Genomic DNA, 15,256 nt, shown 5'->3' with positions numbered 1-15,256 from the left:
AGAAAACAATGGTACACGTTAAAAAATTCCACTTTGCTAACCTTTTGTTGTTTGCCAGAATATTGCTTGAGTCAAACACATACACCATATAGAATAATATCCTTTCAGAATAGACACTGAAAAATATACAAGATAGAGCTCAAGGAAACCTTATTGGTCGTGTGTTGGTTTAACCAACTTTGTGATCTTCATGCTTTTAGATAACAACCAATAAGACCTTTAGTCCTCAGCCTTTGCCAAATTTGAGCTATATCATCTTAGGTAAATCTTAAGGAATGGGTAAATTTTCCTAATGACTGCATTTCCTCCTGCGACATGGAGATGATATTGCTTTCCTTGTGGCATTATCATAATATTTACATGTTGTATATTTCAAGTGAAATTTTCCATATATATATATATGCTTCTGAATAAATAGCCTGTCTTCCTTTCTTTATCCCATTCTTTTCTTTCTTTCTTTCCTTCCTTCCTTTCTTCCTTCCTATCATTCTTTCTTTTTATCATTTAAAGATATAGCTGTTCTTCACATTGTTTACAATGCACAAAATTATAATTTTCAGCAGATTCAATGTATAGAGAATTTTGCATCATCCATTTCACCACATAGAAAAATTGCCTGTAATGAAGATATTAAATTTTGCATTAATGTCAATAAATTCAGATATCTAGTTTAAACAGTGGGGATATGTTTGATCAAGTTGCAATGAATGCATGTGTGCACACATCACAATCACACCTTTATGTAACTAAAATATCCTAATAAGATAGGAAAAGGATAATGAAATTTGCAGTTATTCCAATAAATATAGATGTCTGCTTAAATTTTTGATGTTATTTGAATAATATGAATGCAGTTATAGTAAAGTACTTTTATTAACTATATTCAATTTTTTCATCAAAAATACTAGAAATCAGATTTTTTTTCTACATTAAATTTTGTTACTATGAGAGACATGAGTTTTTGTATGACATTCATAGCAATTTGCTTGTAACTTACTGTCTTCAAGTTACTGAAACTTATTTAAAGAAAAAGACAGTGACGCTTTGGAGACGCCGCTGCCGCTTGTATTTACCAGCTGCCAGCCATGGTCAACCCCACTGTGTTCTTCGACATTGCCGCCGACGGCAAGCCCTTGGGCCGCGTCTCCTTTGAGCTATTTGCAGACAAAGTTCCAAAGACAGCAGAAAACTTTTGTGCTCTGAGCACTGGAGAGAAAGGATTTGGTTATACGGCTTCCTGTTTTCACAGGATTATCCCAGGATTCATGTGCCAGGGTGGTGATTTCACATGCCATAATGGACTGGTGGCAAGTCCATCTATGGAGAGAAATTTGAAGATAAGAATTTCATTCTGAAGCATACAGGTCCTGGCATCTTGTCCATGGCAAATGCTGGACCAAATACAAATGGTTCCCAGTTTTTCATCTGCACTGTCAAGACTGATTGGTTGGATGGCAAGCATGTGGTGTTTGGGATGGTGAAAGAGGGCATGGAAGTCGTGGAAGCCATGCAGGGCTTTGGGTCCGAGAATGGCAAGACCAGCAAGAAGGTGACCATTACCGACTGCAGATAACTCTAACACATTTGACTGGGTTTACCATAACCACCAGACCATTCCTTCTGTAGCTCTGGAGAGCACCCTTCCACGCCATCTGCTTGCAAATACCCTGTAATCCATTTGTCCTCTCACTGCAGTTCTTTGGGTTCCATGTTTTCCTTATTCCCCACCATGTCTAGCTGGATTGCAGAGTTAAGTTTATGATTATGAATAAAAACTAAAGTTGTGTCAAAAAAAAGAAAAAAAAAGAAAAAGACAGTGACTGTGAGAGGAATATAACTGAAATTCAAATTAACCACCAAATCAGTTAAGCTGAAATATGTTAAATATATATGCATGCTTTTAACATTTCAAAATCTAGGACTTTGAATAGTGACTAAACAGTATAGTTCTTACCTAGCAAACTTAGAACTCAGTTCAAATCCCAGTACTGCCACAATTCTTTTGTAAGATACATAATTTATTTTATTGCCAAAAATTCAGTTATCTTAATTTTTAAATTAAAACTGAATCTGAAAATATCATATCCACCCAGAACTAATATGTTTCTAGAGTCCAATTATTTTATTTGCAGGACTGTCATAGATTTAAAGTTTAGAGTTTAGAAATAATCTTACAATGACTACAGGTAAAGTTTCTAGTGGAAGCATAAAATCTTTAAAATTGAGTTAGAAGCTGTTCTTTGACTTTCTTTTAACCTTTCTTGATTGTGAAATACATTGCTGTGGTAAAATTTTAATAACATTTTTCATAATCATTGCTGAAAAATGTGCTGTACATTTGTGTGTTTGGAGTGTGTCTGTACAATGGGGAGAGAGAGAAGAAATCCATAGGTGCATTTATTTTTGTCTTTCAAACTAGTGGTATTTCAGAGAAATAGACACTGGCCACTTTTGTTTAATGACCAAGTTATGTAAAACAATAGATTCTTCAGGATTTTTATTTTAAAACATGAAGAGCAATTACTTAATGAATAAGAAAAATTAAAGAGAATTATAAAATATTTAATGCTGTCATTAAATATATGCAATGAGTTAAAGTAGAAAATAATTCTCCAAGCCAACACCATACAAGTACATGCCTACTACAGAACATAAACACTTTGCAAGACATAGAAGTGGGTTATAAGATTCATACAGTGGAAAAAAAGAGATTCATGAAGTGAACAAAATGAGACTTGGGGCCAAAAAGTCTGTTATATGTCAACAGGTACATTTCAATCTCTCTCTACATCTGTATCTGTGGTTTGTAATATATCAGAATCGGTAAATTATGTTTCCGTACTTCAGCTACCATGCAGAAGCGTCTGAAGAGGGAGAAAAAAGCCAAGAGAAAACTGCAGGAAGCCTTGGAATTTGAATCAAAGCGTCGGGAGCAAGTGGAGCAGGCACTTAAGCAAACTACTACTAGTGACAGTGGCCTGAGGATGTTGAAAGGTAAGGACTGATCAGGACTTTCATTTTCTATGTAAACAAAGAGAAAACTTATTTAAATGATAAAGGAAAAGGAAGGAAGGAAAGAAAGAAGGAAGGGAGGGAGGAAAGGAGGGAGAGAAGAAGGGAAGGAGAGAGGGAGGAAGTGAGGAAGGAAAGGAAGGATAAAAGAAAGGGAGGAAGGAAGGAAGGAAGGAAGGAAGGAAGGAAGGAAGGAAGGAAGGAAGGAAGGAAGGAAGGAAGGAAGGAAGGAAGGAAGGAAGGAAGGAAGAAAAGGAAAACAGGGGGAGTTTGGGAGAGAGGGAGGGAGAGGGGGAGGGAGGGAAGGGAAGGGAGAAAGGAAATGAAAGGAAGAAGAGAAAGGAGGGAGAAAGGAAACGAGAGAGGGAAGGAAGGAAGAAAGAAGGAAAATGAAAATAAAAAAAGAGAAGGCGGGAATGAACATTTTGTCCAGGAATACTTAAAAGTCAATTTAAGATTAAACAAACCCAAATAATCTCGATTCTGGTTGGTACAAAAACCCTAGAAATAACAGAAAAGTTTGTGGACTTCTGCAGTACATGTAGTAAGACTCATATAAGTGCTTTAGATCCATTCATGCTGATACTTGCTGAAGTTGATATCAGTTCTGAGATGCTGGTTACTTTTATTCTGACTCCATCAATGTTAATGTGCTTAAGAGAATCAGCTTGGAAAAGCTTACTAAGAATTGATTTTACTCTGTACTAGTCCTGGTGCTTGAACTCAAGGCATTGTCTCTGAGCTTTTGTGCTCAAGACTAGCACTCTGCCACTTGAGCCAAAACTACATTCTGACCTTTTGGTGGTTAATTGGAAATTAAAAGTCTCACAGACTTTCATGCAGGAAAGGGATTTGAACTGAAATTCTCAGATCTCAGCCTCCTGAGTAATTACAGGTGTGAACCACCAGTGCCTGCCTCTAAGAAGTACTATGGATTTTCAAAAAGTAGTTAAAGCATGAAATCTTTCCATTTCAATTTTTTCTGATTTTATGTTTAAATTTGAAAACAGGTAGCAATATTTTACCTCATTCAGACCAATGTGAATTACATTTTCAAGTAAATACACATACTTTCACAGAAGTATATACACACAGAACCTACTCAGATGATGATTCTTAGCTTTTGCAGCTTAACTGAATAGCACAATAGTAATGCATTTTCTCCTAAAGCTGGAACTACTTAAAGACCACAAACCATAATTTTTGGTTTATACTTGCTCTTAGCATAGAGATAATGCCATCATCCATCACACCTTATAAATGCACTTCCATTTCTGCAGTCTTGTTCATCATCTTTTTTTGTTGTTCTACAGTCAGGACAGGACAGCTGGGCAGATCTGACAGTTTTAGGGGCTATTTTATAGATGGATTAAAAATCCTAAAATTCACCATAAAGAAATGAGATAAATCAGTATTTACTATGTACCTGGGAGTACATATTTAATTGTATAATTCAACTACAGTTTATCATTAAACACACACACACACACGCACATTACCTAGGGCCTTGCATTATCCATATGGCCAAATTACTAGCTTTTAGGTATGTGTGTGCCAGTCCTGGGGCTTGAATTTAGAACCTGTCCCTCAGCTTTTTTGCTCAAGGCTAGTATCTGGACTACTTGAGGCATGCTCCACTTCTGGCTTTTTGGGGGGTGGTTAATTCAAGATAAGAGTCTCACAGACTGCTGCTTGGGCTGGCCTCAGACTGTGATCTTCAGGTCTCAGCTTCCTGAATAGTTAGGATTACAGGTGTAAGCTACTGGTACCTAGCCAAAACTACTATCTTTAATATGAATTAGGAAACATAATTGTACCTAAATATGGATTGTCAATTCTTTCAGATACTGGAATTCCAGATATTGAAATCGAAAGTAATGGGACTCCTCATGACAGCGCTGCTATGCAAGGTATGGTAAAAGGCATACTTCTTTCTACAATTGACTAATACATAACCCCTGTGGAAAATGGGAATGAAATCCTATGTTAATACTATTCAAAGAAGCTGAATAAGGTTAAGTGTTCTTATAATATAAAATAAGAAGTAATTTGCACTGATTTTTAAGAGAAAGTTAGTGAATGACAATGCAACTACAGAAAGTGTAGAAATTTCACATACACCATATGAGCAAATTTCTTGTATGTTTAGTTGTGAAAAGGATATGCATTTATTTGTTAGGAGTACTCTAAAAGTGTATAACTATGACTGTGATTTACCTTTATGTGCACGTCTTTTTTAAGCTTCACTAATTGCTGTTTGCAAAGGACTTAAGTACAATGATTGTAACTCACTAGCATATTAAAGATGTTCTAGACATCATTTTAACCTGTATATCTTGGTCTGGGAATATGGCCTAGTGGTAAGAGTGCTTGCCTTGTATACATGAAGCCCTGGGTTCAATTCCCCAGCACTACATATACAGAAAACGGCCAGAAGTGGTGCTGTGGCTCAAGTGGCAGAGTGCTAGCCTTAAGCAAAAAGAAGCCAGGGACAGTGCTTAGGCCCTGAGTCCAAGCCCCAGGACTGGCAAATAAATAAATAACCTGTATATCTTTACAGTGATTTAAGAAACTACCTAAATATGGAAATAAGAGTCATACTCAAAATTCATGACTTCCATTGATACTTTCATCATTGAAATTTTCTTTAAAAATATGGAAGAAAAAAAACATGAAATACATGAATATAATCTCATGCATGGAAAATATTTAGAAATAAGAATTTCGTCTAACTATGGGAGATTAACCAATGTAATATTAACATACTTTTCTAGGCTTTTACATTGATATAAGTTGCATTTATTTTTCACATATATTATGAAACAAAAACCTTAATGTAAAAAATAGACTTTTCTCTGAGACATTGATTTCCTAATTTTTAAAATTAAAGATGTCCACGAATATGTTCTTTATGCTCTGTCTTTATCTATGTAAAGGTGACAGAAAATGTGACCCAAAGATCCATTTGTGTTTGTCTAAAGGCTCATTATACTATGTGGCAGTTTCATGAAGTTTAGAAACCTTTACTTATGCAGTGTTAGAAAGTCATCTTTATACATTTGGGCACATCAGAGCTTATAGCTCTTCTGGAAATGCATTATTTTACTGCACCTGTATATACATAATGCATTAACTTTGTTAGATGTGAAAGCTGGCACGTTTAAATGGGCCAATGAAGATTTTCTGTTTCTTATCCATTTTCTGCTTGCCTACTTCCTAACCTCAATTTAAAGAATGTGTCTAGAATGTTGGTAAAGCAAATTTGAATGGAATTTGTTGCTTGACCAATCAATTGTTCCAACTAAATTCATGGAGGAAATCTCAATAGTTTTGGATCTGGTATTAGAGGTTGCCTTCACATACCAGGAATGTAGTAGGGGGTATATTAGCTGGAAACATTTAATTGATCTTTTCTGAATAAATAACACAGAAATACATACAGTCATCAAGGAACATTGAACTTGGTTATGCCTTTAATTTGAGTTGGATATAAGGTTAGCTTTAGAAATAGTGGGAGTAAATCACACACACTACGAGAAAGTTTTATTATCCTTTAACCCTGTTCTTCCATCCAGTTCATTACTATTTATTTCACATACAATGCCTTCAGATCATGCTAGTACTGTTTTCCAAATTGTCCTAAATTCATTTCATTTCTTGCTTCCTTGGTCATATATGCAGAAGTAATTTTTCTCCAAAATCTTATTTTTATGATACCTATAATGAATGGCTTATGTATATTCATTTGTGCATAGGGAGCACATGTTGAATATTTGCTTTTGTTGAGCATACTTTTAATAAGTTCTATGTCTCTTTTCTAGATTAACAGAACAGAAACCAATAGAATTTCAGAAGGTTTCAATTGGAACTTATGTTAAAGCAAAGGAGCTGACATTTTTTTAATAAATACAAATCAAAATGTTTGGTATTTGTGGTTAATACTGTTCATATAAAATATAATGGGACTGAAGGCTTGGCTCAAGTGCCTGCCTGCTTAGCAATTAATTGAAAAGCAATGAGTTTCAAATCCCAGTACTGCCAATACACACACACACACACACACACACACACACACACACACACACACTTACATAAATATATATGATGAATTAATATTTTTATGGAACATCTGTCCTTAAATTACATTAAAATATTTATAATAATAATGGAATTATGTCTTTAACTAGCACAACATTTGAGCACTACAAATAATAAAATTCTGAACAATATTTTATGGGAAAATTGCATAAATATCTCTTGTTAAATGAGTAAGAATCAAATTATCATATCAAAATGCAGTTATTTTGAGCAAATATTATTTATTCATTTGATCAAGGGAACACGTGGTTGAAACATTATCAAGACTTGTATCAAATGTAGTTCAAATAGGTCAAATAATTACATAAAAATCCCAATAATATTGAGTCAGTCCAAATTTAGAGATTACGTGCATATTTATTGATAAACTTTACAAAATACTAGGATAACATAAAATGCAGTCATATTTCCAATTTTTGCTAATAATTTTGCCTTAGTGTATCATAGATTTTCTCCAATAGAGCCTTATTTTAATATTTTTTGTTTCAATATTATTTTAAACCATATTTTAATATTACTTTCATGTACTTTACCTCCCTAAATTATCCATTTTTTAAATTAGAAGACTATTTCCTGTTTGTGAGAATCAATTCATATATGCCAATACAATACCATTTCCAAAGCTCACTTCCATCCCAGCAAACAGTTCAGACATCATTGAAGTCCTTTTTCTTCCTATTGTCAATAACTCTGCTGGATAGAAATCTATCATTAAAGCTAGTGCTCTCCCTTGGAAATTCAATTCGTTCCACTGTAAAATCTCTGGAAGTGAATATAAAGGAGACTTGGAAAAATGTTGTCTGGCCAAGTCATACCAAGTTTTACTATAATGTCCACACAGATTTTAGTGCAAAGTACTTATGAACTATGATTCTCTTATATTTTACCAATTTTGTCAGCTTATTTCTTTTATTTTTAAATATCACAACTATTTTTTAAAGACACGTCATACATCCATTTTCCAATAAATGATATCTGCCCAACTTACTTGTTATCTGTTTACTATTCTCTAGAATGTTTTCAGGCACTATAGCAATGAATGTATATTCAGTATGGTGACTGTGTCTGAAATCTCTGGAGGTGAAGTTTTCAGTGAAGAATACACACTAATATGGTTCCATTCAGGTTTCAATAACTCAGCTGGGGACCTACAAGACAGCACATCAACCATCTTATCAACCAATCTTTGCTTCACATAAAATGAACATACCAGGTGTCATTAAGTGCACCTTCAGATCAATGATTTTTGCAAATGACATTCAAGTGCCATTTGTGTAGTGCATTTTGCTGATAAAAGCAAATTAAATTAGCACAACTACAAGTGAGCTGATAAAAACTAAAACCAAACAGCAGTACCATTAGTTAACAAAGTAATATTTTCTCTTTACTGCATTTTGCCATTTAGTTATTATCCTATTGGAAATCTAATTATAATCCTTTTACTCCCTAGTCAAACTTCACAGTTTTTGCAAGCTTAGCACTGACAAGTGATTTCATTACATTTGATTGCCTGCGCCCAGATTGACTTAACTTCACTTGGAGACCTAAAAACCCTCTCAGTTTCTCAGATTCCCTGTTTGCACATTACTGCAACAGCTCCTTTAATTAATTAGCATGAACAGCAGTAACATGAACTGCTGAACAGAAAATAACAGCATTTTATGATCACAGGGAGCCTTCTCCTTTTGCATGTTTATACATTAGTTAACTATGAGTATATTTCATTGTTAGGGGCTACCAATCCAATTGACAATGCATGTATTTTTATTTTTTTTCACAAAAATGACATCGTCAGCTTAATGTAATAGGTAAATTAACCACAGAATATGAAATTCATAATTTTTAGAAAGCAGACATTTATAAAATAGACATTCAACAACTTTCTGTTTATATAATGAAAGAATATGAAAGTGTTCACGGGAGATAGTATCATTAAGTACAGGGCGCACTGAAACACTGTGCTCTTGCTGCCACTGCATTTGTTTGGATGAGAGAAAAACAATACAAGCTACAAACTTGGTTTTTTAAGTGGAAGTTCAGTATCTGTGAGTTATTTTTACATTCCAGTACATGTTTGATCAAAACACAAAATGACTTAAGCCCTAAAATGTTTTTCTTCTTATCTTTCTCCATAAATAGGATGAAGTCTTCAATAATTTTTCCTTCTTTTTGCCACCAGCACACCAGAATTAGATATTAAATCCAACCTATATACCAAAGTAAAATAACATTTGAGGTAAAGGAAACATAATAAATTTTCTTTTCCTTATGAATCATTTTTGTTTAGGAATACAATGTAGAACTGTATTCAGTGTAAGCTAACCATTCAAAGAAATAAATTTAATAATTTTGTCCCTATATTACCTTTCAAAAATGCCAAGGAACAATTAAAAGGAAAGTGACTAAAGTGCCAGATACAAATGAAACTTCTATGTATTACAAATACTTTATATCTCAGAACATAACTCAAAATGCTTATATTATAGGATATATTTTAATGTATAATATCCACAAAATCCACAAACATGTATATTTTATCCATTCTCTCAAGATCAATTTACACCATGTTTATTCTTCTTTGACCCCTGATACTTTCTTATTACATTTTTGACTTTTGACTTACTTAATATCTTAAAACATTATTTCAAAGAGCTTAAGAGCCCATGTCAGTGTTTACTAAAGGGAATTTATCCTTGTGATAGGATTTTGGTTGAATACAATTTAGAAAACAATTTTGTTGTGAATATGATGTAAGAAAAATGAAAAAGATAACAAAGCAGAAATAAATATGCTTTTCTATTCCCATCTACTGCAGAGTTCTCTTTCCTTAGAAGTTCTTCTGTCTACTTCTTTCCCTCACTTCATCAATTGTTAGTTTAACTCTTCACAATGTCTGCTGGAATGGAAGATATACATTGGCTCTATAGGATTCTCAATGTAAAGTGGAAATTTCCTTCTATGAAAGAAGTCAGAGCAGGAAGCGAGTGGTTCATGCCTGTAATCCTAGCAACTCAGGAGGGTGATATCTGAGGATTCTAGTTCAAAGCCAACCTGGGTAGGAAAGTCTGTGAGACTTATATCTGCAATTAACTACTGGCAAAAACAGAAGTGGCACTGTGGCTCAAACAGGTAGAGCTCAATATTGGAGTGGAAAAAGCACAGGGACAGGGCCCAGGCCCTGAGTTCAATCCTCACAACAAACATAGTAGATAGATAGATAGATAGATAGATAGATAGATAGATAGACAGATAGATAGATAAATAGATAGATATAGATAGATGATAGATAGATAAATAAATCACAAGTCAGAGACTAACCGCCTAGTACTAAGGAGGGAACTATTACTGCTATTGTACTCAAAAAGTTGGAAAAGCTCCAGCAGCTACCATGTAGTGCCAGCGCCAGCCGGCAACGAAAGGAAATCCTAAATGACCAGGGTGAGGATTAAAGAAAAGGAAAAATACAAGACAAGAGAAAAAAGACAAGAGACAAAGATGGGGTCTGGGAGGTCTGCAGCTCAAGATTGTAACTCAAGACTGCAGCCATGTTTTATTCTTAACTTCCAGCTTATATGCAGTATAGGAACCAGGGAATAGCATAGGATTAACTAAGGTTTAAGAAAACAGGAAGGCCCTGAAATTGGTAAATAACAACAGGCAGTAAAACAAGATAAGGTTAAATGGTTTACATAAAACAGACTCTTGTGGACATAATAAAACATCTCGGATTAGTACTGTCCTTCAAGTAAACCATGTCCTTGCATGTCCTTGAGATAACAACATAGCCAGAGGTTAGGATGAACTTTGTTGTTGGCTCCCTAAGCCATGACCTTGCACGCCCTTGAGAGTATAGCCAGAAGTCAGGATGAACTTCACTGTTGGCTCCCAACATCTCCCCAGTCTTTGTTTATAGAAGCGAACCTGCCTGTCTTAGAGTGGGTCACCTAGCTTGCCATACCCATCATGGGGAACTTCTTCAGAGCAAAGCTGAAGGCCCTGTCTAGGTCGGTCAAACCGGGGACCCCCTCTTACCCGTCTCTGGCTGTACTTCCTCTCAGGGGAAATTCATTTACTTGGAGCTTGAGCTTATGCAACTGGCTGGCTAAACTCATAAAAGAGTTTTGCAATAAACGTACAATGCAAAGAAGGCATAGGAAAACCATCAGGAAAAGTATCCCTGGGCTGAGCAATGTCATTAGCAGCCTCTTAACATTAGTCAAGGAAGGGCTATACTGTTGAAGTTGTTCAAACAGTTCTTTTGCTGTTTTTGCCACTTCAGAGTCCAGAGGCAGAGCTTGTTCTAGACCAGGTATTTGCCTATGAAGTTGAAAGAGATCTAAGGACAAATTATTATGGTGCCAAATACCATTTAGATGTGCAACAACTTGTTCCCAAGGATAGCTGGACCCATTATATTTATGGAGGATCACACAAATAAAGTCAAACCCAGCATGACAGCGCACCTGTTGCAAAGTTTGTAAAGCACGAATTTGTTCTCCCAGAGACAACACAGATTCATACAATGCTTCTAATTTTTGTTCTACCTTATCATCAATCCTGCCTTGAAAGTGCAGGGCTTGCGTAGTATTATGAGCAAGCTGATTAACATAATGAGCTGTCTGCACACTTTGTGTTAAAGCCACAGTAGCTGCTGCAGCAGAGGCAGCTAAGGAAATAAAGGCTACAATGCCTGCTATCAATAGCCCTATAAATCGTCTAGGGCGCATGAGCTCTCTTAAATGTTTTAACACTTGAATACCTGTTTTTTCATACCAAGCTTCAGATATGTTCACAGGAAGCATGACAAATGGAGGCTGCTTAATAACAATTACAGAATCAGTAAGACCACTATACAAGCAATTTGTAAAAGAACAGTTAGTACAAGTAACATTGAAATACATGGCTCCTATAGAAATATTAAAAGGTCCATACATAATGGCATAAGGAGGTGCTACACAACTCATAATATTTTTTAAGAAAGAAGAAGTGGGCCAGGAGATACTATTCAGGGAAGCCACTAACATCCAGACATGACGCCGAGGGTGTCCATTCATCCACCACAGACCTGGGTTGTATTTGTTGGTATGATTGGCTCCCAACTAGTTCATCAATTGAGAATTAGTCCGTAAAATATTGGTTAGAAAAGGATGTTCATGTCTACATTTTATGGGGTGCAGTTCTCCCATGGATTCTACAATTTGAGAAGAATTGATGCAGCAAGGTATCATGAAGGACGATGTAGAATTAGCATGTACAGGGAACAGAGTAGGCAATGAAGTCATTCAGATATTATACACTTGACTGTTATCAGGAACCCAAATTCAATGATTTATGGATTCCATTACAGTGCAGCATGGAATATAACTGTTGGAGTCAGTTGTAAAACATAAAGGGGTTCCAATGCCAGAAGATGCAAAACCTCCCATTTTAACGTGTTGGACAAAAGGATCTGGAGCTGTACCATATGCTGATCTGTTGACATGGACAAACACCTCAGCTCCTTCCCAAGTCGCAGGGTGTACAATCAGTGGATCTGGCACATAAGCCCAGTGAGTCATCACTTGTGCCATTCTGATGAACTTCCACAATCCGAACACAATGCTCAGGTAGCCAGCGGGCGTCATTTTCATCCTGTGAAAAAACACAGACATGTCCTCGACCCCATGTCAATATTGGATCGGGCCCGTGCCAAGCACCTGTTAAAGGATCTTTCCACTTAACTTGGGCAAAAGCTCTTTGCTCTCTCTTTTCCCAGAACCGCTGTGCTGCGGGAAGGCCATTACAGTCCTAATTTAAAAAATTTAGTATGAATAAAGCATGAGAAAGAATATTAACAGGAGAGAGGGGGTATAATTCCCCCCCCCCTTTTAATTTAGAAATTTGGTGTTTTAACAAACCGTTGGCCCGTTCAACAATTCCTTGACCTTGAGGATTATAGGGAATTCCTGTAGAGTGAATAATTTGGTAAGATTTGCAAAAAGTTTGAAAAGCTCATCCGACATATCCTGGACCATTATCAGTTTTAATATGTTTAGAAAGTCCCATAGTAGCGAAGCAGCATAAGGCATGGGAGATACAATGTTTGCTACCTTCCCCGATAAGAGGAGTAGCCATAATAAAATTAGAGTAGGTGTCTTTGGTAACATGGACAAAGTGGAGCCATCCAAAAGAGGGAATGTGGGTAACATCCATTTGCCAAACATGGTTGGCCACTAAGCTTCTAGGGTTAATGCCATTGGACGGCACAGGCAGGAAGGTAGTACAGTTGGGATAAGTTTTTACAATCTGACGAGCCGCCTCACATGTGATATGAAAATGCTGATGTATGGCACGACTCTTTTGATGGTGGGCAGCATGTGATTGCTTTGCTAAGTCAATTTGAGTGAGAAAAATTTGAGTAGCCTCATTCATAATAGCATTGCCCTCACTTAATGGTCCAGGAAGCTTAGTATGAGCATGTATAAATCCAAAAAAGCACGGACAGGTGTGAGAGCGAAGAAGAAGTTGTATCTGGCAAAAAAAAGTTTGGATAGTGGAATTAGCTGTTCCAAGAAAAGGGACAATTTCAATGACCTGAAGGGCTCGAATAACATAATTAATGACTATCTGAATATAAATTAAAAGCTTTAGTAGGTAGTTTCACCATAAATAGTAAAAGTGGCTGTTCTGTTAGAAGATCCATCTGTAAACACCAAGGCAGCCATAGAAAGAGGTGATGGAGATACAACCTGAGTTAATATAAAAGTGTAAGAGGCAAAGTGAAGTAATTTGTTGGAAGGATAATGATGTGAAATTGTGCCCATGAAATTGGCCCAAGCAATGGCCCAGGAATCACAATGAATACAAAGTCATTCTTGCTGTTGTAAAGTATAGGGGATATAAATAACCTGTGGACCTCGTCCAAGATACTTACAAGATTCCACATGGCACAAATGGACTAAGGTGGCCACCAATTCATAATAGGGAGTTAATACTTTTGAGGGAGTAGCGGGCAAGGAAAGCCATAGAAGAAGTCCCTTCTGCCAGAGGACCGCTGTTGGAGAATGAGGTGTAGTTACTATATGCTTCCCAAGGGGCTGAGTAATCAATATCATTTACATGTTGGGAAGAGATGGCAGAATTTACTATGCTTAAGGCTTTAGCTGCTTCAGTTGTCATTTGTCTGGGAGATGTAGGGTCAGGGTCCCCCTTTAATAGATCAAATAAGGGTTTTAATTCAGCTGTGGATAATTTAAGATAAGGGCGAAGCCAATTTATATCTCCCAGAAATTTTTGAAAATCATGCAAAGTACGTAAATGAAAAGTCTTAATCTGTAATTTCTGACTAGTAAAATAATAAGGACCTCAAATATGACCAAGAGGGATTTTTATTTTTCTCTGCCTGGGCTGGCTTCAAACTGCAATCCAAGGAGTCTTAGCCATAAAAGCCCTTTTTATTTCCAATTAAAGCAACAGGAGAACAGTAGGAGTAGAGCTTACCTGTAACTTTTTGAGAATTGACCAACAAATACTCGCCAGAGTTCTGTTGTAACACTTAAGAGAACAGCAGACTGAATGAGATCCATGTGCCATTAAATAAAATCATATTATTCAACCTTACCTTACTGGCAGGTGGAAGAGAACACAAATGAATAACAATCAAGAGGGCAAAAGGTCAGGACAATGTAAAAGTCTCAGCTTCAGTGGATCTGAAGTGGCTGTGTCTTCCATCCTAAATCAGCAGGCCTCCTTATTCATGTGTGATGGAGGCAGGCAGGAGAGATGGATTGGATCTGGGCAAGGCTGTATTGGCATCTCTCAGATTCTCCTGGATAGATTGTCACACCTCCTGCTGGGTTGCCTACAAATTTAGGTTGGTGCCCTACTGGTTTAAAAAGATCTTAGAAGGCTTGGGCCTTTAACCATCTTCCTAGTTACAAAATTCACACAGACCAACCAAAGGCCAACCAAGTCTGCTCTCTGCTGCAGTCAGGACAGTTTCTGAGACATGGAGGGGGAAGATACCAATGCTACCTCAATGCAACCTTGTGGCCACCGAACACAACTCTGATGCTTTTAACCTTGGAGTAAGTCTTGGTTGCAACTCTGTCATGATAGGCCTGCTATATAAGCCCAACTCTAATCTTGGGCAGGCAGAGCCAGGGTA

At 36.5% G+C, this 15,256-nt stretch overlaps 1 protein-coding gene and 1 pseudogene across 1 annotated transcript in view; both read left to right on the top strand.

The window, feature by feature from the left end:
- Dach2 (dachshund family transcription factor 2) overlaps nt 1–15,256 on the top strand; it is a 494,618-nt gene that overhangs the window by 463,380 nt on the left and 15,982 nt on the right. Inside the window, exons 10-11 of the mRNA XM_048336074.1 lie at nt 2,848–2,994; nt 4,857–4,922. Coding sequence (XP_048192031.1) covers nt 2,848–2,994; nt 4,857–4,922 — 213 coding nt within the window. The remainder of the gene's footprint in view (nt 1–2,847; nt 2,995–4,856; nt 4,923–15,256) is intronic.
- LOC125343584 lies at nt 1,056–1,641 on the top strand (annotated as a pseudogene).

The sequence above is a fragment of the Perognathus longimembris genome, chromosome 28, assembly GCF_023159225.1.
Source record: "Perognathus longimembris pacificus isolate PPM17 chromosome 28, ASM2315922v1, whole genome shotgun sequence".
Classification (NCBI taxonomy): Eukaryota; Metazoa; Chordata; class Mammalia; order Rodentia; family Heteromyidae; genus Perognathus; species Perognathus longimembris.
This window is presented reverse-complemented; position numbering and strand designations above follow the sequence as displayed.